General features: G+C 34.8%; 10 protein-coding genes and 16 long non-coding RNA genes across 26 annotated transcripts; 14 read left to right on the top strand and 12 right to left on the bottom strand.

The window, feature by feature from the left end:
* Positions 1–78: 78 nt before the first annotated feature.
* Positions 79–587, top strand: SPOM_SPNCRNA.3229. Its single transcript, NR_192596.1, has one exon. It is a non-coding gene; the product is annotated as a non-coding RNA (long non-coding RNA).
* A 17-nt stretch (positions 588–604) lies between these two features.
* Positions 605–1,425, bottom strand: rps13 (40S ribosomal protein uS15). The gene is made up of 4 exons (NM_001019330.3): positions 1,172–1,425; positions 1,036–1,068; positions 926–972; positions 605–861 (listed from the first exon to the last, which is right to left on the bottom strand). The coding sequence occupies exons 1-4, from the start codon at positions 1,371–1,373 to the stop codon at positions 688–690; spliced, it is 456 nt and encodes a 151-aa protein (NP_593900.1). The 5' UTR covers positions 1,374–1,425; the 3' UTR covers positions 605–687.
* Positions 1,400–2,889, bottom strand: cdc16 (two-component GAP Cdc16). The gene is made up of 4 exons (NM_001019331.3): positions 2,242–2,889; positions 2,074–2,164; positions 1,852–1,999; positions 1,400–1,664 (listed from the first exon to the last, which is right to left on the bottom strand). Exons 1-4 carry the CDS (start codon positions 2,740–2,742, stop codon positions 1,505–1,507), a joined length of 900 nt encoding a protein of 299 aa, NP_593901.1. The 5' UTR covers positions 2,743–2,889; the 3' UTR covers positions 1,400–1,504.
* SPOM_SPNCRNA.3230 lies at positions 1,572–2,909 on the top strand. The gene has a single exon (NR_192597.1). It is a non-coding gene; the product is annotated as a non-coding RNA (long non-coding RNA).
* Positions 2,910–3,013: 104 nt separating this feature from the next.
* On the top strand, positions 3,014–3,477 carry SPOM_SPNCRNA.3231. The gene has a single exon (NR_192598.1). It is a non-coding gene; the product is annotated as a non-coding RNA (long non-coding RNA).
* Positions 3,036–3,641, bottom strand: SPOM_SPNCRNA.3232. Its single transcript, NR_192599.1, has one exon. It is a non-coding gene; the product is annotated as a non-coding RNA (long non-coding RNA).
* On the top strand, positions 3,612–4,498 carry eaf6 (NuA4 histone acetyltransferase complex subunit Eaf6). The gene is made up of 2 exons (NM_001019332.3): positions 3,612–3,833; positions 3,897–4,498. Exons 1-2 carry the CDS (start codon positions 3,801–3,803, stop codon positions 4,278–4,280), a joined length of 417 nt encoding a protein of 138 aa, NP_593902.1. The 5' UTR covers positions 3,612–3,800; the 3' UTR covers positions 4,281–4,498.
* SPOM_SPNCRNA.3233 lies at positions 3,874–4,255 on the bottom strand. The gene has a single exon (NR_192600.1). It is a non-coding gene; the product is annotated as a non-coding RNA (long non-coding RNA).
* arc2 (ARP2/3 actin-organizing complex subunit Arc34) lies at positions 4,457–5,715 on the bottom strand. Its single transcript, NM_001019333.3, has 2 exons — positions 5,643–5,715; positions 4,457–5,602 (listed from the first exon to the last, which is right to left on the bottom strand). The coding sequence occupies exons 1-2, from the start codon at positions 5,702–5,704 to the stop codon at positions 4,711–4,713; spliced, it is 954 nt and encodes a 317-aa protein (NP_593903.1). The 5' UTR covers positions 5,705–5,715; the 3' UTR covers positions 4,457–4,710.
* On the top strand, positions 4,620–5,180 carry SPOM_SPNCRNA.3234. Its single transcript, NR_192601.1, has one exon. It is a non-coding gene; the product is annotated as a non-coding RNA (long non-coding RNA).
* Positions 5,716–5,802: 87 nt separating the features above from the next.
* On the top strand, positions 5,803–6,113 carry SPOM_SPNCRNA.3235. Its single transcript, NR_192602.1, has one exon. It is a non-coding gene; the product is annotated as a non-coding RNA (long non-coding RNA).
* SPOM_SPAC6F6.11C (pyridoxine-pyridoxal-pyridoxamine kinase) lies at positions 6,003–7,563 on the bottom strand. Its single transcript, NM_001019334.3, has 5 exons — positions 7,507–7,563; positions 7,356–7,464; positions 7,120–7,308; positions 6,945–7,062; positions 6,003–6,885 (listed from the first exon to the last, which is right to left on the bottom strand). The coding sequence occupies exons 1-5, from the start codon at positions 7,537–7,539 to the stop codon at positions 6,405–6,407; spliced, it is 930 nt and encodes a 309-aa protein (NP_593904.1). The 5' UTR covers positions 7,540–7,563; the 3' UTR covers positions 6,003–6,404.
* SPOM_SPNCRNA.849 lies at positions 7,366–9,060 on the top strand. Its single transcript, NR_151231.1, has one exon. It is a non-coding gene; the product is annotated as a non-coding RNA (long non-coding RNA).
* Positions 8,592–8,875, bottom strand: SPOM_SPNCRNA.3236. The gene has a single exon (NR_192603.1). It is a non-coding gene; the product is annotated as a non-coding RNA (long non-coding RNA).
* Positions 9,061–9,255: 195 nt separating the features above from the next.
* atg24 (autophagy associated protein Atg24) lies at positions 9,256–11,113 on the top strand. Its single transcript, NM_001019335.3, has 3 exons — positions 9,256–9,632; positions 9,701–9,836; positions 9,925–11,113. The coding sequence occupies exons 1-3, from the start codon at positions 9,501–9,503 to the stop codon at positions 10,860–10,862; spliced, it is 1,206 nt and encodes a 401-aa protein (NP_593905.1). The 5' UTR covers positions 9,256–9,500; the 3' UTR covers positions 10,863–11,113.
* Positions 9,576–10,710, bottom strand: SPOM_SPNCRNA.850. The gene has a single exon (NR_151232.1). It is a non-coding gene; the product is annotated as a non-coding RNA (long non-coding RNA).
* SPOM_SPAC6F6.13C (uncharacterized protein) lies at positions 11,051–13,700 on the bottom strand. Its single transcript, NM_001019336.3, has one exon. It carries the CDS (start codon positions 13,565–13,567, stop codon positions 11,231–11,233), a length of 2,337 nt encoding a protein of 778 aa, NP_593906.1. The 5' UTR covers positions 13,568–13,700; the 3' UTR covers positions 11,051–11,230.
* Positions 11,943–12,154, top strand: SPOM_SPNCRNA.3237. The gene has a single exon (NR_192604.1). It is a non-coding gene; the product is annotated as a non-coding RNA (long non-coding RNA).
* SPOM_SPNCRNA.3238 lies at positions 12,670–12,955 on the top strand. Its single transcript, NR_192605.1, has one exon. It is a non-coding gene; the product is annotated as a non-coding RNA (long non-coding RNA).
* Positions 13,524–14,789, top strand: SPOM_SPNCRNA.851. The gene has a single exon (NR_151233.1). It is a non-coding gene; the product is annotated as a non-coding RNA (long non-coding RNA).
* Positions 13,888–14,442, bottom strand: SPOM_SPAC6F6.19 (G-patch type RNA-binding protein; the record flags this gene model as incomplete). The annotated part of the gene is made up of 2 exons (NM_001356074.1): positions 13,888–14,025; positions 14,212–14,442. The coding sequence occupies 2 exons, from the start codon at positions 14,440–14,442 to the stop codon at positions 13,888–13,890; spliced, it is 369 nt and encodes a 122-aa protein (NP_001343075.1).
* Positions 14,790–14,921: 132 nt separating the features above from the next.
* Positions 14,922–15,479, top strand: SPOM_SPNCRNA.3239. The gene has a single exon (NR_192606.1). It is a non-coding gene; the product is annotated as a non-coding RNA (long non-coding RNA).
* Positions 15,480–16,349: 870 nt separating this feature from the next.
* SPOM_SPNCRNA.3240 lies at positions 16,350–16,764 on the bottom strand. Its single transcript, NR_192607.1, has one exon. It is a non-coding gene; the product is annotated as a non-coding RNA (long non-coding RNA).
* A 191-nt stretch (positions 16,765–16,955) lies between these two features.
* ypt5 (GTPase Ypt5) lies at positions 16,956–18,337 on the top strand. Its single transcript, NM_001356075.2, has 8 exons — positions 16,956–17,115; positions 17,187–17,226; positions 17,295–17,318; positions 17,395–17,455; positions 17,520–17,566; positions 17,608–17,654; positions 17,734–17,859; positions 17,914–18,337. Exons 1-8 carry the CDS (start codon positions 17,035–17,037, stop codon positions 18,121–18,123), a joined length of 636 nt encoding a protein of 211 aa, NP_001342856.1. The 5' UTR covers positions 16,956–17,034; the 3' UTR covers positions 18,124–18,337.
* tpz1 (telomere-protecting protein) lies at positions 17,208–20,637 on the bottom strand. Its single transcript, NM_001356076.2, has 7 exons — positions 20,537–20,637; positions 20,053–20,439; positions 19,899–19,996; positions 19,605–19,855; positions 19,524–19,558; positions 19,344–19,485; positions 17,208–19,305 (listed from the first exon to the last, which is right to left on the bottom strand). The coding sequence occupies exons 2-7, from the start codon at positions 20,164–20,166 to the stop codon at positions 18,419–18,421; spliced, it is 1,527 nt and encodes a 508-aa protein (NP_001342857.1). The 5' UTR covers positions 20,167–20,439; positions 20,537–20,637; the 3' UTR covers positions 17,208–18,418.
* On the top strand, positions 19,680–20,123 carry SPOM_SPNCRNA.3241. The gene has a single exon (NR_192608.1). It is a non-coding gene; the product is annotated as a non-coding RNA (long non-coding RNA).
* Positions 20,638–20,732: the final 95 nt, after the last annotated feature.

Consider the following 20,732-nt stretch of genomic DNA (forward strand, 5'->3'; position numbering starts at 1 on the left):
ATAGAATGAATAAAATTTTTCTATCATTATTAAGCTTCAAATTTTATACAAAAACGCCTAGTTTTATTTTTTAAGCGTTTGATGGATATGAGACATATTTAACCAGAAGAGATGTTTACACAACGCGCTCAAACTGAAACAAAAGACAATAATAGATGGCTTTAACATGGGTTACAAGCATCTCTAATTTCCAAACATCGAGTTAAAAATCTGCAAAGCATGAAATGAGACAGGAAAATGAGCGTAAGATAATTAGATTGACCACCTACGATGTTTAGTGAGACAATGATTGTACTTTTTTTACTTCAAAACATAATAGTTGAGATGTTCTTTTGAAAAAAGGTTATCAAAAATTGGCTACACGATTATTCATGTAACATTACCACTAGTTTGGACTGAGTAATGAAAATAACCATTACTACCAATTTGAAATACGCTAATGCCTAGATAACTAAACTCAGTAATATCAAATTATAAGGCCGAAGCCTCAAGGACAAAGACAAATAACTGCTTAACTTATATTGATTTGCTATAATCCGCGTCCAAACTCAAATACTCCGTCAAAAACTTATACAAAAAACAATAATTACTGTACAACATTAACTATTATTAAAGATTTAAAATATCAATCTTATTTTTTTAAGAAGACCTAAGCAAGCTTCAATTAAGGGCTCACTTTCTACTAACTTAAGCAACCAAAGCAGAAGCAGTAGCAGATTCGTACTTCCAGGTAGGGGGAAGAGCACCGACCTTTCTGTAGTAACGAGCAAGACGGTGGATACGAGACTCAATAAGAATCAAACGGAACTTGGAGTCCTTATCCTTACGGTTACGTTCCAAATGCTTGCGGACGGAAACAGCCTAAAGGGTTAGTTAATGACCAGGAAACGCAAAAAAATCGTTGTCATATAATCAAATAACTCACCTTCTTAATAAGATTGTAGAGATCCTCGGGGAGCTCGGGAGCAAGACCTATCACTCTGTCAGCACACAAAACCAATCAGAGGCTTTAATAACTAAGTAAAAGTGGCATACCATTAGCCTTCAAGATACGCATGATCTTTTGACCTATTCAAAGTTAGAATTGAGTTTTTGTCATGTGGGTGTAAAAATTTTTATAGCTTAAAATTTTATAGCTCCTTTTTACAATCAGAGAATAAATTTAACATACCAGTGATGAAACGAACTTGAGGAATTCCATGAGAGTCACGGAGAGTCACACCAATTTGAGAAGGGGACATACCCTTCTTGGAGAACTTAAGAATTTGCTCGACAACGGAGTCGGCATCAGCCTTGCACCAAGCAGGGGGAGAGCGAACGTAGGGTAAAGCGGAAGAAGCGATACCCTTTCCTTTGCTATGCATACGACCCATTTTGATTTAATTTGTTTGGTTAAGGTGCAACTTTGAGTGAGAGGTGTGTGCTGAAGAAATAAAATTCTAGGTTGTGTTTCAAACACATAGAAAGCGTGACTGCTCGTTGTTATTAAAACCCTACCCTAGTATTATGTTAGTCGGTCAATCAGAACACCAGCTTCAGAATCCCACGCATGGCGAGCTAACAAGTTATACAGTTCTGGCGGTAATTTCGAAATAAGGAGAATGGTAATTTTCATTATATTTTTTGCATTTAAAGGAGGAAACGTTCGTAATAGGGTCATGGGGCTTTATCGTTAGCATGCGTTATTTATTTATTTTTTTTAATTTGAGAAAGGATGAGAAAGAAGAGACATATGATGAACCCAAATGAAAGTAAAGTTTAAAAAAAAAAAAAAAAAAAAAATTGTTCCATAATTTTCTCCTCTTTTGTAAATCCTTCATTATAATGAAAGGGTGATGAGAAAATACTTACCTTGGATGATCGATGAGCTGCTCTCGGAAAATAAACATTTGTGCAATCACACATAGGATATTAAGGTGTATTCCATAAGCAAACAAAAAATCCCATATGGTAAGAGCTTCGGATAATGGGGCAGTACAAGCACTCAAAGTAAGTATAGCTATATGTGAAAAGTAAAGTTAATACCTATTAATTCTTTTCACAAAACGACAAATAAATTCGCTATTCACTTACATGGTAAAGCGTAAATTTTTGCGGTAAGCCCTTTGGATAAAAGATACGTGTACAAACGATGGTCAAGGACTTCAAGGCATTTATCCAATAACTGTAATTGAGTTAGTAAATTGACAATAATAGATTAATAAATAGGAGCATTAAAACAATAAATAAACAGTTACTTACCTTTGCGCCGCGATGAACACCATCAATGTTTGGGAGGACATATAGAGGGCATTCATTTTGTAGCAGACGGTCAAAGAACTGAAAAGCTTGGTTTTCGCTTTTACAAGCATACAAAAAAGGTGATGCTAACACATTCATACCTTGAACATATAAAGCACCTCGTTTCCAGACATAAGCATTTAATAAACGTGAAAGAGACGATTGAGACACACGAGAATGAAACTGAGATTCTACGACCAGGGTTCTTGAAACATCATTTTGAATCTTTTGTGCCATAGGAGACGGTCCTTGGCGAACATATCGTATGTATTCGTCAGCGTTCCGTGGGGGGGCATTCAAAAGAACTGCCCAAACATATGGCCTGGTGCTTGAATTCCCACCTTCATCCGACTCAACTTGATCAAGCATGACCATGTAACGAAGCCTAGAGATACATTTCGATTGGTTTTCTGGTGATTTGGGCGCTAACTTTTGAAGTCGCTTGCAGTCAATACTCGGCATCCTTAGAAACCAGCCTATACAATTTGAAGAAAACTAAAATGAGGACCAGTATGAATTCAAAACATAAATATAAGCAAAAATGAATTAATAAAATGCAATTGAATGGAAAATAAGAGGATAATGAGGAAACAGTGAAGGTTGGTTTACAACGAAGATACAACTGTAAGTAGGTATAGTACACTATTGGCCTTTCAATAGGTTGATGGCTTTAATAATTTACAAAGCTGACTCATTTAGAAATAGCTTTCGAAATTTTTATTAATCTTGTTTTAATATAGAACATTACAGTTTGACTTTCAAAATTCTACATATTTATGCCAGCAATTAGAGAGTTAGTTGTCTTAGTCCTTACAGTGCCAGAAGATTTCCACCAGCAAAGATTTTTATTATTTTCGGTTTTCAATTAGTATTATAAAATAAAAACTGTAGCTATCTTGAGAAGAAAAAAATTAGAAAGATTGTTATTACAGTGCTGAACATCTAACCAGTAAACAGAATGCCTGTCAATTGAGACGAGCTCTTTGATTATATTATCTTTTTTTTTTAAAAAAATACATAATACTAAGTATCTCTCTAATCGTCCTTGAGGAAGCATCATTGTACTTTGTAAATGTTCGATTAAACGTCGTGATATCCGTTATCATATTTATATAGAATTTCGATACTGCATGTAATAAAAAACACTTCTGAACCGATTAATGCAAAATTCAGATTTGCTCAATAGTTATTAAGCCTATTCTGTTTTTAGCCTTGCATAATGACCGTAGTCAGTAAAAAGAAATATAAATTTACTTTAACAATAAAATATATTTAAACTATTATGTGTCTTGTTAACTCTTAAGATCTCGGAATTCGTTGGTTCATCGATTGATACTTGGTCACTACTACCAACAATACTAGATCGTCGCGCAACTGACTGCTTATGGTTTGCGAGCCATTAGAAAGTTACTATAACAGTGCTACATTATTTACAAATAATAAAAGTTTTTGATTGCTTCAAGCCGATCATTTTTTATTTTGTTCATCAAATTTGTACATTCTCTAAATTAAAAGTGAAAATGTCGACTCCCAATTCGACGCCTAGCGAGCCAGTACGTTGCATTAAAAGATAATATTTATTTATTTTGTTTACTAATAATTCTAAAACTTAACAGCCCGTGAATGTTTCCTATTATGAACAGTGCAAAAAGGAGCTTCATGAAATGATTGAAAAGCGACAATTGTTGGAAACTTCGTTAATAGGTCTCGAGGACTCTATCTATAGGCTGGAAGGCAGTTACTTAGAAAAAACATCGGGTACTGGCAACATTATTCGTGGATTCGAAGGTCTTTTAAAAAACAATGCATCAAACCTCCGCCGTCGTGCAGACTATTCGGAATCAGACAGACTGTTTTCTCTTTCTTCCCTGTCGAGTCCCCATACACGTAGTCCAGCTTATGACCTCGACGACTCGACAGAAACTAGTCGAAGAAGAAAACGAAAAAATGAATCTGATAGTCACGAAGGAAGAAGACGTTCTTCTTTTCGAGAACTATAATGTTACTCAGAAAACGGATATAAAGAATATACTTTAAATTTTATGAGGAAGTTCCTTTTTCGGAGCTTTTACAAATCAATTTGCGATTATTTTCTCCTTCTTCTAAGTATTTTGCAATAGCGCTACAAAATTACGGCTTAACTAGCTATTCAAAGTTTGTCCTTTAGAACAGTTACTATTTATGACTTGTATAATACAATTTTCATTTTCAAAAAATAAGCATCTCTTATGTAACGTGTGTATCTACAATCAAAGATTGATATTCCTGTATTTTGCGCTAGCATCATTTAATCAACCCAGCTTTGAATAGAAAAAAAGGGTGAGAAACAATTCACGTTTGTTACGAGGAGAGGGAAGCATGAAGCATATATAAAGATCATAACTACGTATGAAGATACGATGAAAGAAAGGATCAACATGGGACGGAACATTAAGCACGAACAAATGACCTACCAGTAGCTGTCTTTCTCTCCAATTCCACATCGGGCTTGGCCCGGTTCAAAACCTTTTGGAAGTCAGCAACACGCTTACGCATACGTTGGTGCATGTAAGCCTTGGAAGCCTTAATGTGAAAGTGTAGGGTGTTGCGGAAAACCTGGATATGAGATATGCAATCTTCACGATTTTGAGGTGTAAAATGACGCTCAAATAAAACGAATGTTACAAATCCAAAGTCATCACCCTTTTGAATACCCTGAATATCACGAATCTCCAAAGGTGGATCTCTATAGGAAAAGAGCACTTGAGGAGCGGTTTGAATAGCCGGACGGCGACGGGCATCAACGAATTCCTGCAAGAATACCTTGCCAAAGATGCGATCAGTCTCTTCACGGAATTTCGTTGAAAAGACGACTGTAACGCGATCATGCTCAGGCCATAAAACAATAGTTTCTTCATCACGATAATGAATTGCCATGAGCTCCTGAGAAGTGGCTTGCTTGTCAAGCATAGGGGCATTTTCCGGGTCTTTACGAGCCAAATCAGCTAGTTCGGCTTGTTTGGTGAATGCACGGTGGAAGGGAGCAGCTAAAACGTTTCTTTTTAACATAGAAATAGACATAGCTAATTGTTCTTTTTCCTCATCGGTAGCGGGAAGTTGTTGTAAGTCTATAAGAATACTGAAGTTGTATCCCATTTCAGGTTCATGCACATAAGCACCGTAAATCTGTTTCAGTAAATCCAGAGTACCGTAATTAACAAGCTCAGGATAGCATTTCATAGACAGACTGATCAAGATTTTCGTCTTTTCCTCAGGAGTTGAAATGTGGAACGTGACGCCATCAAAATCAGTTACCACTTGATCAATCGACGACGGGTTTTCGCTATAAATTAGTGAAATTCTTTATTGTTTGTTTCACATACCTTGAAAACCTTTCTGTCAGTAACTCGTAAATGAATATATTGTTATAATCTAATGAGAGCATGGTTGATGGTTAACGTGTGACGGACCCGGGAATTCTTATTACTCAGGTTCATATAGTGTTATAAATCCTTATACTGAGGCATCTGCAAACATGTAAGAAAACAACAGATCATATTAAAACCATGAACTCAATATATATTTTTAAAGAACTAACAATCTTTTTGTTCTCATTCTTTGTTCTAGATTACCTTTTGCTTCTTAGGTAAACTTCTACTATTTTACCGTCTATGGATATACTGAATATTTTATCTAAAATGTTAGAAATTAAAAAAAAAAAAAAAAAATTAATCAGTATATTAGGAGTTCTGAATCTAATTACTTTATCTAATTCGAAGTGTACCAATACATGGCTTTTATAAACCTTGGTTGCGAAATTTTGAAACCAGTCAACAGTCTTTAGGATATGGAATAAATAGTTATAAACTTCTAAATTAATTTCAATAAGCATTCTAATATAAAACATTGTATACTTCGCAAAAGAGAGGTATCGTAATGAACCTTTATTTAAGAGAAAAACAAACACCAAGTTAGCATGTAAAAAAGGCAAACGAAACAAGACACTGAAAAAATCTATATTTTGTGAATTTCACGTGCAATCCAAAAAAAGAAAGCGAAAAACGGATAGTAAAAAATCAACTTTGAAACAGCAGGCCTTGGTACAGTAAGGCCAACATATTTTAGACGCATAAAAGATCCGAAATTTAATAATAGTATACTGCTTCGAATAATTTGGATGGAGCTATTATGCTATTTTGACTATTAACTATGCAGAGTTCGGCATAAGCTGGGTGATATTCTTCAACACCTAATGCAGAAATTCGGTCGGCAGTTTTTTGGATCACTTCATGCACAGAACTAAGGGCCATTTCTACTGATTTCTTAAGTTTATCCTCCTTTATAGAGGCAAGGCTCTCAGTACAATCCGGGCTCTCAGCAATATGAGCTGCCATTAGTGCTGTAAATAGATCACCAGTTCCCCGAAATATCCCAGGAATCACGGGAATCAGAACAAAAAAACTTTTGGAATATATAGAAGATCCTATACAGTAGAGTTTTTCTACGCCGTTTTCTTCAACGACAAAAGATGAAATGACAACCCGTGGAACTTTATATTTTTGTTGTAGACATTCCACACATTTAAATGCTGTGTCGATTGAATTTATGCGCATCCCTGAAAGAATTCTAAGTAAAAGTCAGTGATTTTCAAACTCATTGCAGGATTGTTCCTTAAAAGTACTCACTCTGCTTCAAACCCATTAGGTGTAATTAAATCAGCAAAAGGGAGCATCTCTCTATACAGCGGGATAATGCTTTCTTCGACATAAAGCCTTCCATTATCTCCCAAAACTGGATCAAAAACTTTTTAGCGTCAGCATGTCAGTCTTCAAGGGAATTGGCAACTTCTAACGCACATACCCCAAAAAGCCTTCTTATTCTTGGATTTTACGGAGCGAACTATCTCCATTATTGCTTTTACACTTCCTATTCCACGGGCATATCCTGTCAACAAACATTCATAGCCACTGGGATTAGCTGCTGAAACACCCTTATACAAATCCAGAATTTGTTCTGCGCTTAAGGTCCTTCCTTTAACAATGGGATACCCTTGAAATACGTTAATAAAATATAAAATAAGAAATTAAATAATTTACCTGCATGATTTGAAAGCTCTACAGTTGGAATTGCATCTACGTCCCAACCTAAAAGCTGAAGTGGAAATGTAGCAGCACGATTTCCTACATATCCATGACAAACAGAAGACTATAATGTTGTTAGTTTCAAAGAAAATTATATTTTTTCAACCTGAATCGCTAAAATACGCTTTGTTGTATTCATCCTATATGGTATTGGGTTATCCTCAAGGCGTAGAACTGGATAAGCATGCTTTTGTATAATAGATGATAGCGATATATGATATTGAGCGTTGTCGAAAAACGAATAGTTACCTGAGTTTTAAACAAATATAAACAGACTTATTCTTTTAAGAAGAGATAAATTGACTACTGTTATTTTCTGAATGCTGCCTAAAACATATATTGGAATAACTTACTAAATACTCTTCAAATTAAGGAAAAGCATAAGCTACAATTTCTACCCCTACAAGTAACGATTTTCCTTTTTTTTTACTTCCTCAAAACGGTCTTCTCGAACAGTATGTTCTCAAAAGTTTTCCGACTTTTTATCTCATAAAAAAGAAATTCAATGTTTCTCATGCATGACCTTTAAATTTCTCTTTGAAAAATCATGTGAAGCTTACTTAAAGAGATGTTTCAAATTTCTCTTTATGAAACGAGTATTTATCGGATTTATTGGATATCCACTTATGAAACACTACAGCAGAGCAAAACTTTCAAATAATTGTTTTATTATTTTAAAAGCTATTCCAGAAAAATTTGTTTAATTTAAGGCGTAAATTTCGCGCTAATTTTCCTAGAAATGACTGAAAGGTCGATTTTGTTTACGTCTTTTTGCATCATCCTTTCAAAGCTAAGAAGTTATCGCAAACTATTTCTCCATTATATTGGATTTATTTTATTTTGGAACATACAAACATGAAATTGAATGTGAAGAAATATGTATGTAGCTTCGTCTTTTAAGGGAATTTAATAAAAAGGATAATCAACTTAATTTTTTGCGACAAAACTAATTATGAAGCACATTCTTTTGAATCAATTTATCCAAAAAAGTAATAAATTCAACAGTGACAAGATGTAAGCATTATACGGAATACAACGACTCGAAATACATGGAATTGTATAACTTAATCACTCATTTAAACTTTTACAGAAATCTTCGGCTGAAATATACGGGGTAAAATAGGGCTTTTAATTGTAAAGCTTAGAGCCTGAATAAGTATGCTTTCCTTTATTTTAACATTCCTCAATTTGTTTTCAAGTACTTCACATACCTAGGAAGAATGCTAAATAAGGTACAGTGGGAAAACAACGTTGGTTGATTGTTAGTTTGACTTGCTAAGCTCGTAACTTTGAGGATATGGGCTACAATTTACGTAGAAAGGTAATTTATTAAGCCTAAGGATGGTTGCTTGCTCATTAAAATTGTCCCAATCCTACATATACGCTTTAAACTATATGAACCTCATCTTTTGTCGAAAAAGAAAGTACAAATCCTTCCTCATAAGAAATGTTCGGCAATCTCTTCTTTTTCAACTTTCAGCCTAAAATCGATATGACTACAGAATTTGAAATAGGGAATTGCATTTCTTACTAGTACTATTTAAATGTGTAAAGCTTTCTGGATTACCATCAGACCCTCATTTAAAAATGATATTTATATTATATGCTGATTCTTTAGGAAACAGCAAATGGACGACTTTCTGAATGTGATTTTTTTAACCATCATGTAAATCTAAAGTAGACTGTTGCTAATAACAGTTTCGTACGAAGAACAGAACTTTTTTAAAAATCTAATCTAAATTTGTCATAAATCTTTCGGAAAACCTTTTGAAGCATAAAAATCCCAGTTGAGTTAATGTAGTAACAATCATGTGTATGTACTCATACCTAACCATCACATTCCAGTAATCCACCTAACATCTTAACAACTCTCCAGCACACATACACACACATCATTATTTCAAGTCATTTCACACTTAAATTCACTTACAAACATCTAGAATAATTTTTGATTGAATCGTATTTTATTCATCTGAAAACCGACTGAGATTTAGTATTGTTTCCTTCGTATTGCATTTTTTACATTCGTCTTCTTTGGAAGTGGCGTACTAAGCCTTTTATTTGATTCCATCATACTTGTGAAGTATCCTTAAGCATCCCATGTCTGATTCTGTGAATTTGGACGAACCTTCAACTAATAGTACTCACTTTCTACAATGTTTAGTTACAGAACCTAGAAAGGAGCTACAGGGATCTCGAGACACTCATGTATCTTATCTAATCATCACTAAGGTAAGTCTTATTTTTGAAAAGTAACTGATGAATTATTTTTTGGAAATGTGCTTACTCTATGTTACTAGACCAATCTTTCGATTTTCACACGTGCGGAATGCAAGGTTCGTCGTCGTTTTTCTGATTTTGTGAAGCTTCAAGAAATATTATCACGAATGAATGAGGATTGTGTAGTCCCTCCTCTTCCCGCTAAACATAAACTTGGTATGCGTGCAATTAAATAGAAACTCGTTAGTGCAGTGATTCCGATGTCTTTGACTTTTCAATGATTCGTCACTAACACTTTTTGTAGAATACATCAAAGGAGGTCGGTTTTCAGATAATTTCATAAATCGAAGAGCCAAGCTGTTGAATCGTTATATTACACGTTGTGCTCTTCATCCTGTGCTGCACCAATCGCCTCATTTCATTGCATTTTTAGAAAATCCAAATTGGAATAATTATGTTCGATTCTTTATTCAGCCGAAATTGAATAACACATCGAAGTTGGACGAAATCTCGGATTCCTTGCTAAATGCGTTTTCCAAGCTGAAGGAAGAACCCACTGAGTTTGATATCCAACGCGACCATGTGCAACAGTTTATGTTTGGAATATCTAATTTGGAAGGATCCATTCAAAAGCTTTTACGTTTAGAGAAGGCTCTAGAATCTGATTATGAGGATGTTTCGATTCAGTTTGATCGATTGGCATCCTTGGATCAAGCTTTAGATGTGCCTATTGAATCCATTCAGAATGCATTGCAACAAACTGGCACAGAGTATGCTAATCTTACAGAAAAATTAACTTTATTGTTGGATACAATTAAAGACGTTGAATCTTACGCTCATTCCTTGAAAGAACTCTTGAAGCGCCGCGATCAAAAACAGCAGGATGTCGAGGCACTTCAAGAGTATTCTGCAAAGCTTTCTTTAGAGCGCGACAAAATATCTTCTGGCGGCTCTAATGGTTTCAGTTTATCCAAAACTCTGGACGACTTGCGTGGTATCGATCACAACGATACTAGATTAAAGCGCTTAGAACATGTACAATCGGAATTGCAGGCAGTTGAGCAAGCTATTCAAGAAGCATCTGCCGTTCATGACGCTTTCAACCAAAGGGTTCGAGAAGAATCTAAGCTTTTTGATTCCGTTCGTCAAAGCGAGATGCTTAGTGCTATTTCCGATTACGCTAATGTTCATGTAGAGTTTTTTACAAATATTCGCGACCTTTGGATACGTGTTAAGCAATAGGTTACTTTACTCAAGCCCCACAGCATATGTTGTTTTGATCATGTCTCGATTAATGAATCATTGACCTGCTTTTCTTTTTTAATTTCTAAATATTTATTAATGATAATGATTGTGCATGACTTCGCTGATTACTTTTTTTATCATCAACAATTTCATAATCGGGAAACTTTTTTTGTCTGTATTTGTTTGTAAGTTTATTATGATTATTATTAGAAAAGAAATAAAATAAAAAATGAATTGAATAAATTAGAGAAAAAACAAACAGTGGGGTATAAGAATCGTAAAAATGAAAAAACCGGTATTGCAAATAGTAAAAAATTAGAAACATATTAATGGTAATTCTTGCACGATAATAGCACTCAAACATCTTAATACCATCTACTATTGAATGAGGATCCGTACTTTTTCTTAACCTTCTTAAGTTCCTCCCTTATTTTCTTGCTATCAAAAAAAGCATTTGATTTTTTAGGAGACAAACTGCGGCCTTTTTGCATTAATGACTTTTCAATCAACTCCTTTTGCTTATTTTGACATTCTTCTGCTTCTATTTCATACAACAATTGAGATTGTCGTTCTCTCAAGGGTTCGGGAATAGGTTCTGAAACCAAATCCACTTCTTCATCGAGAACTTCAAATCCAACAGCAGCTAATAAAATTGGCATTGATTCTCTATAAGCCAAATGTCCCGAGACAAGATTAGTAACATCGATGTTTTCTATCCCCGGAATACAATCTATTTGACGCAAACCCGCAACTCGCCCAATGCCACCAGAAGTGGCTCGAAAAAGATAGCCAAGGATCCAATCATTCTTTTTGTAACCATTGACAAACCTTCCAGAAACGACAGATGCAGCTTTAAGCCAAGAAGTACGTTTAAAAATAACAGGGGTGCCGAACAAATATACATTTTCAATGATGCTAAACTCTTTTTTTTTCTCTAATTCTCGCAAACAATAGTAAATAACACGAGCCCCCAAAGAATAACCAACTAAGGTGACTGGGCGGACGCCAAGGGACCGATAACATAGCATATCGGCTAAAAGCTGACCGGTAGCCTTAGCACGGTCTAAAGAATTATTCCACGGATTGTCAATTAGATATCCTAGCTTCGTTAATATCAAGGGCCACTGTAAGGCACCCATTAGAGAAACTAAGACGGTGGATCCCAATACCTGTTGAAGAGACTGTGTAACCACTTCTGTTGCCAAAATGTTCATAGTCTGACCAGCAGAAGCAAGCATTTCGGGCTCCCAAAAAACAGAATAAATATCACCCACGATAGGATCAAGTGTAGCAAAAGAAAGACGGACATCATCTTCTTTACTTAACATCCAACCGGAAACGGTGACGATGACATTGGCTCGTCTCTGTGCATGTAGCGGTCTAAATTCAAAAGTTTTAACATCGGCTTTTCGATGAGCCATGCCAGTTGTACCAATATGAGCTCCTGAAATTGCACCGCCAGCAGTAATTAAAGCAGCACTACCACCCCCGGCTAAAAAACCAGACGTAGCAACTCCAGATAAGCCAACAGTGGTGAAAGCAGCTCCAATGCCTGCACTAATAATAGGAGCCAGTAATCCAGAAGAGAGACCGATCACTAGGCCGCCTCCGATACCTGCTAGGCCCATTAGTATATACTTTTTACGCCTTGATACTTTACGCCGCAATTTCATGACCGCTTCAGTGTTTGCACTTGAGCCGGCTTCTAATTCGCCGGTATCGTCAATCTGAATTGTTTCAACAATATGTTTTTCAAACTTTGCAACATCAAACTCATTAATGTCAAGAACCTCGCCAACAGCCATAAGTAGAGAACGTGACCGACAATCGTAAAGCGATTTAGAAATGAGGACCAGAAAAAGATCACACAACACAGTCCAACGAACATCAATTTGTACCGGTTTCTCTTTCCCTAGGCTACTTAGACTATCGCTGGACTCAACTTCGTCAACAAGCACTGCATCAAGGCTACTGACTGTTTGAGCTCTATGGGCAGAAACTAAAATCTTGGACAAGTCATCTATTTGGACTGAATGTTTGTGAAGATTTTCTATCATCTTCTGTTCCTCTACTGTGACGCCGAGATGTTCATATATGCATGAAGTGGTTTTGTCAGCCCACATAATGGTGTCTTCTAATGCGGCCTTACATTCACCTCGATACCATGGCAAAGTTGTAAAACATGCAATTTTATCAACCATTTTTAAAATTAAAAGCCGACATACGCCAGCGTATGCCATTTTCTCGGTTTCAGAGAGTATGTTGCCAGTGATTTCCAATTGACTATCCATGCTAATTTCTTCGTTGCCATGATCAGCAATGTCTAATAATTTAATGGCTTCACTGTCTAACTGATGCTTTTGATCGTCGTCTTCATCACGAAAAACTCGGGTGTAGCGAGGTTCAAGCTCACTCTCTTCAACTTTTTCAGTTTCTTTCTTTTCTTCTATTATTTCATTATCATCATCGATATCATTGATTAAATGGGTTGGTTCCAACGATATAACTTCCATTGGTTGCCAATTGCCATCATCATGTTCGTCGACGGAACTGTCTTGTACATAGTTTTCAGTAATCGAACCCTTCGATTCTTCAAAGGTACCCAAAGATTGCTCTGTTGACACACTTTCAGCAGAATATTGTTGTAAAGTCGGATCCTTCAGATCCGACGAACACCTTGTGCCTGGTGAAGAAATTGGCATTTAGACAGACAACATCGACTTAACTTTAAAAATGATTAAAACAATACTCTTAATGATCTAGCTCAGCAAAAACTCCCATAAATATACATAACATAAAAAGAGCAAAGTGAGTGAAGATAACTAAGTGGCTGGTAGGTGGTACGTAAAAAATCGAAACGGAAAAACACTAATTGAAGCCCAATAACTCTATAATAAACAACAAATGTAACAAACAGAAATAATTTTATTTAATTAAGAAAAGGTATTTTTTTTACGAGTTGTTAATGAAAATTTAAGACTTTTAGGTGTTTTATTAGAGAAGCTTAAACACAAACGGGGGGTTACTCGTGATCTTCTTCGTTAATACCGGGGCAATTTTCAATCAAATCTTCCTGGCTATCGTAATGGCAGCCGCAATAAAGGCAATAAAGGAAGCGATCCCTAAGAAGATGCAAAACAACATCCAACTGCTTCGATTCCTACAATGGTTAGATAAAATTCAATAGTGAAACAAAAATGCGAAATTTCTCCAACCTAATTGTAGAGCTTAAGTTGTGGATGAACGAATAATACTAATAGGCCGGTCACCAAATAAATTCTTGTGATGCAAGGCTTGCGATGGTTGAACATCAGATTTAATGATCCTTTGTTTCCTCGATACTTACCTCTAAAGATTCAAACTCTACGTAAAGAGCATCAGAATTGGCTTCTTCTTTGATAGCACTTTCGAGATCAATTTCTTGGGAAGCTTTAGCATTCGATAGTGAAATTCGGCTGAACAGCTTTTTTTGCTTCATTTTTTCCAAATCTGCCAACTTCTCTTCTAACATGATACCTTTATAAAACGGATGAGCACGTTGTAATGTAAGTTCTATTCCCTTTTTCTCGAGTTCCATGATTTCAAGCTTTCGCAACGTGGATCTAGCATTTAACAATTGTTTAAAAACTTTTTTATTTTTGTAATCTTCAGAACTTTTTGAGATATAATCTCTTAAATTCTCCTGACGTTTCGTTTTTTCTAGCCTTTCTTCTCGAACAATATCTTCCCACCGTCGTTTCTATCGGTAGCATATCCGATTCCATGTTTGCTTTCATTTTTATCTGGATATAGAGGTTCGTTTATTTCTTTTGCTTCTCCCAGAGATGTTCCACTCCTAAATATCCAAAGGTTAACGAAAATGCTCTTCTGGAAAAAACCAAAACTATAATAGTAATAGATAATAAGAAAGTTTTTTGTATGGTAAATCTATTTGAACATTTTAAAATTCTTGAGAAAATAGAAACCTCTTAGTTAATGTACTTACTTGTATCCCATACTCTTCATAATTTGTAATGCCTTTTTAGTGCCAGAGGTTTTTTCTTCCACGCTCGCAGCTAGGCCTTGCTTTAAGTTTTCAAAAAACATTTCCTCTCTGGCTGTAATCTTTCCTCTTTCAATACTCTCATTCTTTCTTTTTTCTTCTGCAGTTGTAAGAGTCGAGGGTGTATTACTAAATTTCATTGACATATAGTCCTCTACTTCAGATTCTGAAGACTCCATCATTAATAGCTTTCATATACTCCTTTTTTCTTATTTCAAACGTAATATCAAGGGAAATTTTTCCTCAATAATCGAATTCTTCGTAACATGGTAGTTCAGTTGTAGGTAAGAGACGAATAATGCCTGCATCGTATACTGCCAACCAACAGAAAATTCACTTGGTCAATAAGTTTGGAAAGTCTTTTTCTAGTTAAGTGCATTCCTTTTTTTTGCAGCTCCATCTTTTGTGTATAACAATCGAGTAGCTTTATAATGATTTAGATTTTAATACGGAAAGATCAATTTCGCTCGCGATAGGTATGTAGGGATTGCTTAAATTTATATGCTTTAAGAAACAAATAATTGTAGTAATATTACTGAGAGGATGATGCTAACGTGAATACACCAAACACATAAATGTCAATCTCAAATGAAGTATCCCTTCCTTTGTTATCGTGTTGCAAGCAGTTTACTTAGCCGAAGATAAACCCAATTTTTTGCTCTTCGTACTATTCAGTTGTCAAATACAACAAATTAAAGTAGTAACATTATTTGAAAGATAGTAATGAAAAATTATCTTAGAGTATTTACAGCTTAAACTTTTCGCTTATATAAACCTTAAAACTCTATTTCGTAGACCCGGTAATGGTGTAAGTTCTGTCTACTCAAATGTCTGATGTATAATAATAATAAATATCTTTTTTGCTTTCTAGAAGAAACATCCCTTCCTTCGATTTATCCAAATTCCCTCTTAACGAGTAAAATATTTTACGGCCTCGGGAACTTTATTACATTGTTTATTTTGAAATGTTTAATCAATCTATGAGTATTAAAAACAAAGTAAATTTAGCTTTGCCGCTTCATCTATTTGACATTTGAATTAACAGGATGTTTTTGAATTTAATTTAATATAAGGCTATGATATTTATTATTGTATATTTCCAACGAAAATAATAGAAATTTACTTATAGGAAAATAGCTCAGTTTTATTCTATACCATCGTGAGAACCGTAATTAAATAAACTAAAATACCTAAGATAATTTTAGAAATCTAAAAAAACCGATGACATTTTTTATTATTTGTATTTATTTATTTATTTTTTTTGCTCGCAGGGAATGTAAAGGTAAACAAATAGATAAATAAAATCAACCAATAAAAAAAAAGTCAATGAACAATTGAAACATGAGTATTTTTTTCAATATTTTTCTAAAAAAAAAAAATAAATCAAATAAATTGCACAAATTTAAACAAGCTCATCTCAATTAAAAAGTTATTATGGATAGATGCAGGTTTTAATAATCAACTATTTTTTAAGGCTTATTTTTGTTCAGGAATTAATTAAAGGATCGTTTGTAATCATATAATCAGTCACGTTTCTTCTACTTTTACTTTTTTGGTATTCCAGAAACTATTGTTTTCAACTGACTGAACCTTTGTTCTCACAAACAAAACCAGTTTCAGAAAACGTTTTGCTAAGCAAACAACAAATAAGTGCTACCGAAAAAAGGTTGCCTAAGAGCCCGCTCTTCGGAACCTTTCGTTTATTCATTACACTATTATTATGCTAAAGTACCAAGATGACAAATGCCGAATTGAAGCCATAAATTAAGCACAGTAATGCACACATAAGAGAGAAAGATAATCAACGACAAAGGAGCAGTAGTCAACAGATTTTGTGTTACTGCATTTACAAGGCAGATATAATTTGTTTTTTGAAAATTCATTTATACATTCTTTTTATTATGAAATCCTTTTTCAACTCGGTAAGCAAAAAGAAGGCACTTCATTATTTTGTTTAATGAAAACCGTTATTTCAATATACCAAAAAAACCGTATCTTATAATGTTATAGCTCTGATAATAATCCTAAGGCTCGCCATTCCATGACTTGCCATCTACCAATTTTCTGTTAATTTCACGAAGATATATTTTTCAGATTCAATTGCTTGTTGTTACACTCAAAATAAATATGGCATCAAATACAGCTCCAAAGAATGTCGTTACAATCAATCAGAAGCTTGTTCTTCTTGGTGATTCCGCCGTTGGCAAAGTAGGTCATTCATTCAAGAACTAATTTTATATATTTTGTCGTTTTAGAGCTAATTGTTTATAATAATTTAGAGTAGTCTCGTTCTTCGATTCGTTAAAGATCAATTTGATGGTAAGAATTTACTTATGAGGCTTTTAATTTTTCATGCAATAGAAAACTGACATTTTTCCTCTAAACAGATTACAGAGAAAGCACCATTGGAGGTATGCAAGCACAATAATGGGAAAGGTTTCTCTCCTTTTAATCGTATCATTTTTTCTGACTTTCAAACTTGTTCAGCTGCTTTTTTGACTCAAACCCTTCCTATAGATGAAAACACTTCCGTAAAACTCGAAATTTGGTATGCAAGTTTAATGCAGCAAAATTTATTAATTTGTTTTATTTTTCAACTAACTAAATTTTAGGGATACGGCTGGTCAGGAACGTTATAAATCTCTAGCTCCTATGTACTGTATGTTGTAGATGTGCCGCTTTATTTATTAACTTGGTTAGATCGAAATGCTAATTGCGCTATTGTCGTATACGATATTACTCAAGCTGTAAGTAAAACCTCCATCATACGATATGGAAATAAGATTATGTTCGACGTTTTCTTGTTCGGTTTTTAACAATATTTAGGCATCTCTAGAAAAGGCCAAATCTTGGATTAAGGAACTTCAGCGTCAAGCTCCAGAGGGTATTGTTATAGCTTTGGCCGGCAACAAGCTGGATCTTGCCCAAGAACGTAGAGCTGTTGAGAAAGCTGTAAGTTTTTTTTTAAGTTATATACGTCTTGTAGGTGTATTAACTTTTCTCTAGGATGCTGAAGCATATGCCGCTGAGGCTAATCTTTTATTCTTTGAAACTTCTGCTAAGACTGCTGAAAATGTAAATGAGCTTTTTACTGCTATTGCCAAAAAGCTTCCCTTAGAAGATAAGCTCAACCAGGCCAGAGGCGCTGTGAATCGTGGTGTCAATTTGTCAGAAGCTCGGCCTGCTGCTCAACCAAGCGGTTCATGCTCTTGCTAATTTTTCATGTTTACCTGATAATGTTGAAAATTAATGGTTCTTTGAATATGTACCTTCCTTCTGTGTTGTTTTTTTTTACTTTGAATTGCTTTCCACATACTGCCTTTCTTAACTTTGGAACTGTTGCAGTTATTATTTATGGTAACAAAAAATTTGAACTTTATTTGTTATGTAAGTGTAGCATAATATAGCAAGTTGGTCCGTTGTAAGCCATTTCACTGTATGTCTGTAACAGTTAACTTCCGTACTTAGTAAAATGTTAGTAAAAAAGGAAGATATGTGATACAGCAATTGATTAGCTTTTGTTTCGAAACTCCTCTATTTTTTTCCAATCTCGCAATAGCTCAAAGAATGATCCATGAGGTAGCCCAAGCCGACACATTTCACAGGCCTCAGAGTTCTTTTGATGATTATTTGTTAATTGAAATAGTTCGAGACGCCGTTTCTTGCTCTGATGCTCAACATACAACTCTTGCAGCGTAGTCTCTAAACCTTTCATAAAATCGTAGTCGGGAATAGGCTTTCTCTTGTATTCAAGCTCTATCTGCTCATTGCATATGTCACTAGTAAAATTAATAGCAGGCGGTGTACAAGATATTACTGAACTTGCAGAAGTGCTATGTAAGTCTCCAGTTTTAATGGGAGTTTCTTCAGCATTCAACAACTTCCCTGTAGAATCATCAATAGTGGTACAAATTGAACGGTCAAAAAGTTCATCCTGAGCGTCAAAAATTTCAATTTTTGAGCGGCGGTGAGACTGAGTTTCAACCCTTTGTTTTGAATCAGTAGATTGGATAGACTGGCTGCGCTCAATTGTCAAAGAAGAATTTAATTGTTCAGTTGACTCAACTGGTCTGCCCGAAATACCGCTTCCACGTGGATTGAGTGGAAGTTGTGAAACATTGACTTGATTGGCTTCGTGCTCATTTGTTTGATCAGGTGTTTCGTCGTCTTCAAGAGGACTTTCAAAAGGAGGAGGCTTCTCCGCAATTTTTTCAAGGATTTTTCTATTTGTAGGAAGAGAAGGAATTTCTCCAGCAGAGTCAGTTGATGAAGACCAAGAATACGCGTCTAAATCTTCATCGTTATCCTCTTGCTTAACTTCTGGGGTTTCACTAACAGAATTATGAAGTCCTTGAGCCATTTTTCTTTCCTCTAGGTAAATTCCATGAGTAGTATTTTCTATACATGTTAATTGAAAATAATAGTTGCTTTGGTACCTTCAGACTCCTTTTCTAAGATCAGTTGCTGTCCTTTTGGAATGATGCATTCTTCTATACTTAAGGAAGTCATATTTTTCCAATGAAATTGGATGTTATTTTTGATATCTCTAGAATTACTAGTATTGTCATTAGGTTTTTCCTTGACATTAGTAAACTTGGCTAAAATTTACAAAATACCTGTTGACTAAGGGAGGCTTCCTGGTAAGACGATCCTAGAAAAAGGGTCAATTATAGATCGTGTAAAATTACAAATAATACCTTCTTTAATTGATCGGTTAAATTCATTGGCAAGCGCAGCAAGATAAGGTGATTGAAGCAATGCATTAAACAATGCAGAAGTTGTAATAGCTTTAGGGTTTCCAAAAACAGCACCCTCACAACCCTGAAAATTAAATGACTCTACTTGTATCCAAGGAATAATGCCTGATTGACTAGGAATTAAGTGAATTAAAAAATTGCCCAATGTCACGATACCTCCTCTTAAAGATGTTATCCTTTTTTCAGTAAAACTAAAAATCACAATCAATATTGTGCTGATAAATTGAAACATACTTATTTAAGTCCGAAATGCTCTGAGACGAAAACTCTGCTTCAATGTAAAACTCTGTATCGGATAGCTTGCATCGAATTGGATGTTCGTATCGTATATACTGAAGTTTAAATATAGTCAGAATTGGTTCGAAAGATAGAAGATAAAGTATAATACCTCAAATATTTGTAAAGGCTGACATTTAAATACACGTATCGGAAGGACATCTGCGTTTTTGATCAAATTCAATAGTCCATTCTCAAGCCAAGGATGTTTTAAGCAATTTGACATTGCACTGTTTAACGCAGCTAACTTTTATATAAAAATCAACTTTTTTTAATAAGTAACAGTGCTGACTGAAGTCTGTTGATATTTAATCGTCTACTTTTTTTCTTGAAAGCAAGGTCAGCAGAACACTGCATTCATCATTTCCTCAAAACAAAATAATTGAAATATTATCATCAACTCCAAGGACTTGGTTCTTCTAGTTTAGTTACTGTCAAAAGCACTTTCAATCTAGATTTTGGATAACAACTTTTCAGTATTCCAAATCTTTAGAAGTTACTACTCATGTATTTAGTAATGGTTCATCCAAAAATTTATAAGAGAAGAATCAAATAATAGCAGGTTGCTGTATCTCCCATTAACAAAATTGACTTACTTCAAAGGAATTGCTGTAACCTTCTACCCCAGACGACAAAACTTGAAAAATTAGGCAAGAATTTTCTTTTGCTTAGAACTGTTTTATAAAATTTTGGTGATAAGTTAATAAAGGGTGGAATGAATTGGCTTAAGAATGTACTGAGTTATTTAGTTACTGCACTTATTACTACAAGAATTTTAACCACGCATTTTAA

Source organism: Schizosaccharomyces pombe, assembly GCF_000002945.2.
Source record: "Schizosaccharomyces pombe strain 972h- genome assembly, chromosome: I".
NCBI lineage: Eukaryota > Fungi > Ascomycota > Schizosaccharomycetes > Schizosaccharomycetales > Schizosaccharomycetaceae > Schizosaccharomyces > Schizosaccharomyces pombe.

Coding starts and splice junctions, on each gene's coding strand:
- rps13 (NM_001019330.3), bottom strand. CDS start 1,373: ATGGGTCGTATGCATAGCAAAGGAAAGGGTATCGCTTCTTCCGCTTTA. Junction 973..1,035: donor GCGTATCTTGAAGGCTAATG/GTATGCCACTTT, acceptor ACAGAGTGATAG/GTCTTGCTCCCGAGCTCCCC. Junction 862..925: donor TCTACAATCTTATTAAGAAG/GTGAGTTATTTG, acceptor CTAACCCTTTAG/GCTGTTTCCGTCCGCAAGCA.
- cdc16 (NM_001019331.3), bottom strand. CDS start 2,742: ATGCCGAGTATTGACTGCAAGCGACTTCAAAAGTTAGCGCCCAAATCA. Junction 2,165..2,241: donor GTGTTCATCGCGGCGCAAAG/GTAAGTAACTGT, acceptor ACTCAATTACAG/TTATTGGATAAATGCCTTGA. Junction 2,000..2,073: donor AAAAATTTACGCTTTACCAT/GTAAGTGAATAG, acceptor TTTCACATATAG/CTATACTTACTTTGAGTGCT.
- eaf6 (NM_001019332.3), top strand. CDS start 3,801: ATGTCGACTCCCAATTCGACGCCTAGCGAGCCA. Junction 3,834..3,896: donor ATTCGACGCCTAGCGAGCCA/GTACGTTGCATT, acceptor AAAACTTAACAG/CCCGTGAATGTTTCCTATTA.
- arc2 (NM_001019333.3), bottom strand. CDS start 5,704: ATGCTCTCATTAGATTATAACAATATATTCATTTACGAGTTACTGACA. Junction 5,603..5,642: donor CTGACAGAAAGGTTTTCAAG/GTATGTGAAACA, acceptor ACTAATTTATAG/CGAAAACCCGTCGTCGATTG.
- SPOM_SPAC6F6.11C (NM_001019334.3), bottom strand. CDS start 7,539: ATGAATACAACAAAGCGTATTTTAGCGATTCAG. Junction 7,063..7,119: donor GAATAAGAAGGCTTTTTGGG/GTATGTGCGTTA, acceptor GACGCTAAAAAG/TTTTTGATCCAGTTTTGGGA. Junction 6,886..6,944: donor CCTAATGGGTTTGAAGCAGA/GTGAGTACTTTT, acceptor ACTTTTACTTAG/AATTCTTTCAGGGATGCGCA.
- atg24 (NM_001019335.3), top strand. CDS start 9,501: ATGTCTGATTCTGTGAATTTGGACGAACCTTCAACTAATAGTACTCAC. Junction 9,633..9,700: donor CTTATCTAATCATCACTAAG/GTAAGTCTTATT, acceptor CTATGTTACTAG/ACCAATCTTTCGATTTTCAC. Junction 9,837..9,924: donor TCCCGCTAAACATAAACTTG/GTATGCGTGCAA, acceptor CACTTTTTGTAG/AATACATCAAAGGAGGTCGG.
- SPOM_SPAC6F6.13C (NM_001019336.3), bottom strand. CDS start 13,567: ATGCCAATTTCTTCACCAGGCACAAGGTGTTCGTCGGATCTGAAGGAT.
- ypt5 (NM_001356075.2), top strand. CDS start 17,035: ATGGCATCAAATACAGCTCCAAAGAATGTCGTTACAATCAATCAGAAG. Junction 17,319..17,394: donor CAGAGAAAGCACCATTGGAG/GTATGCAAGCAC, acceptor AAACTTGTTCAG/CTGCTTTTTTGACTCAAACC. Junction 17,860..17,913: donor GTAGAGCTGTTGAGAAAGCT/GTAAGTTTTTTT, acceptor ACTTTTCTCTAG/GATGCTGAAGCATATGCCGC.
- tpz1 (NM_001356076.2), bottom strand. CDS start 20,166: ATGTCAAATTGCTTAAAACATCCTTGGCTTGAGAATGGACTATTGAAT. Junction 19,997..20,052: donor AGCCTTTACAAATATTTGAG/GTATTATACTTT, acceptor TTTAAACTTCAG/TATATACGATACGAACATCC. Junction 19,856..19,898: donor AGCATTTCGGACTTAAATAA/GTATGTTTCAAT, acceptor TGTGATTTTTAG/TTTTACTGAAAAAAGGATAA.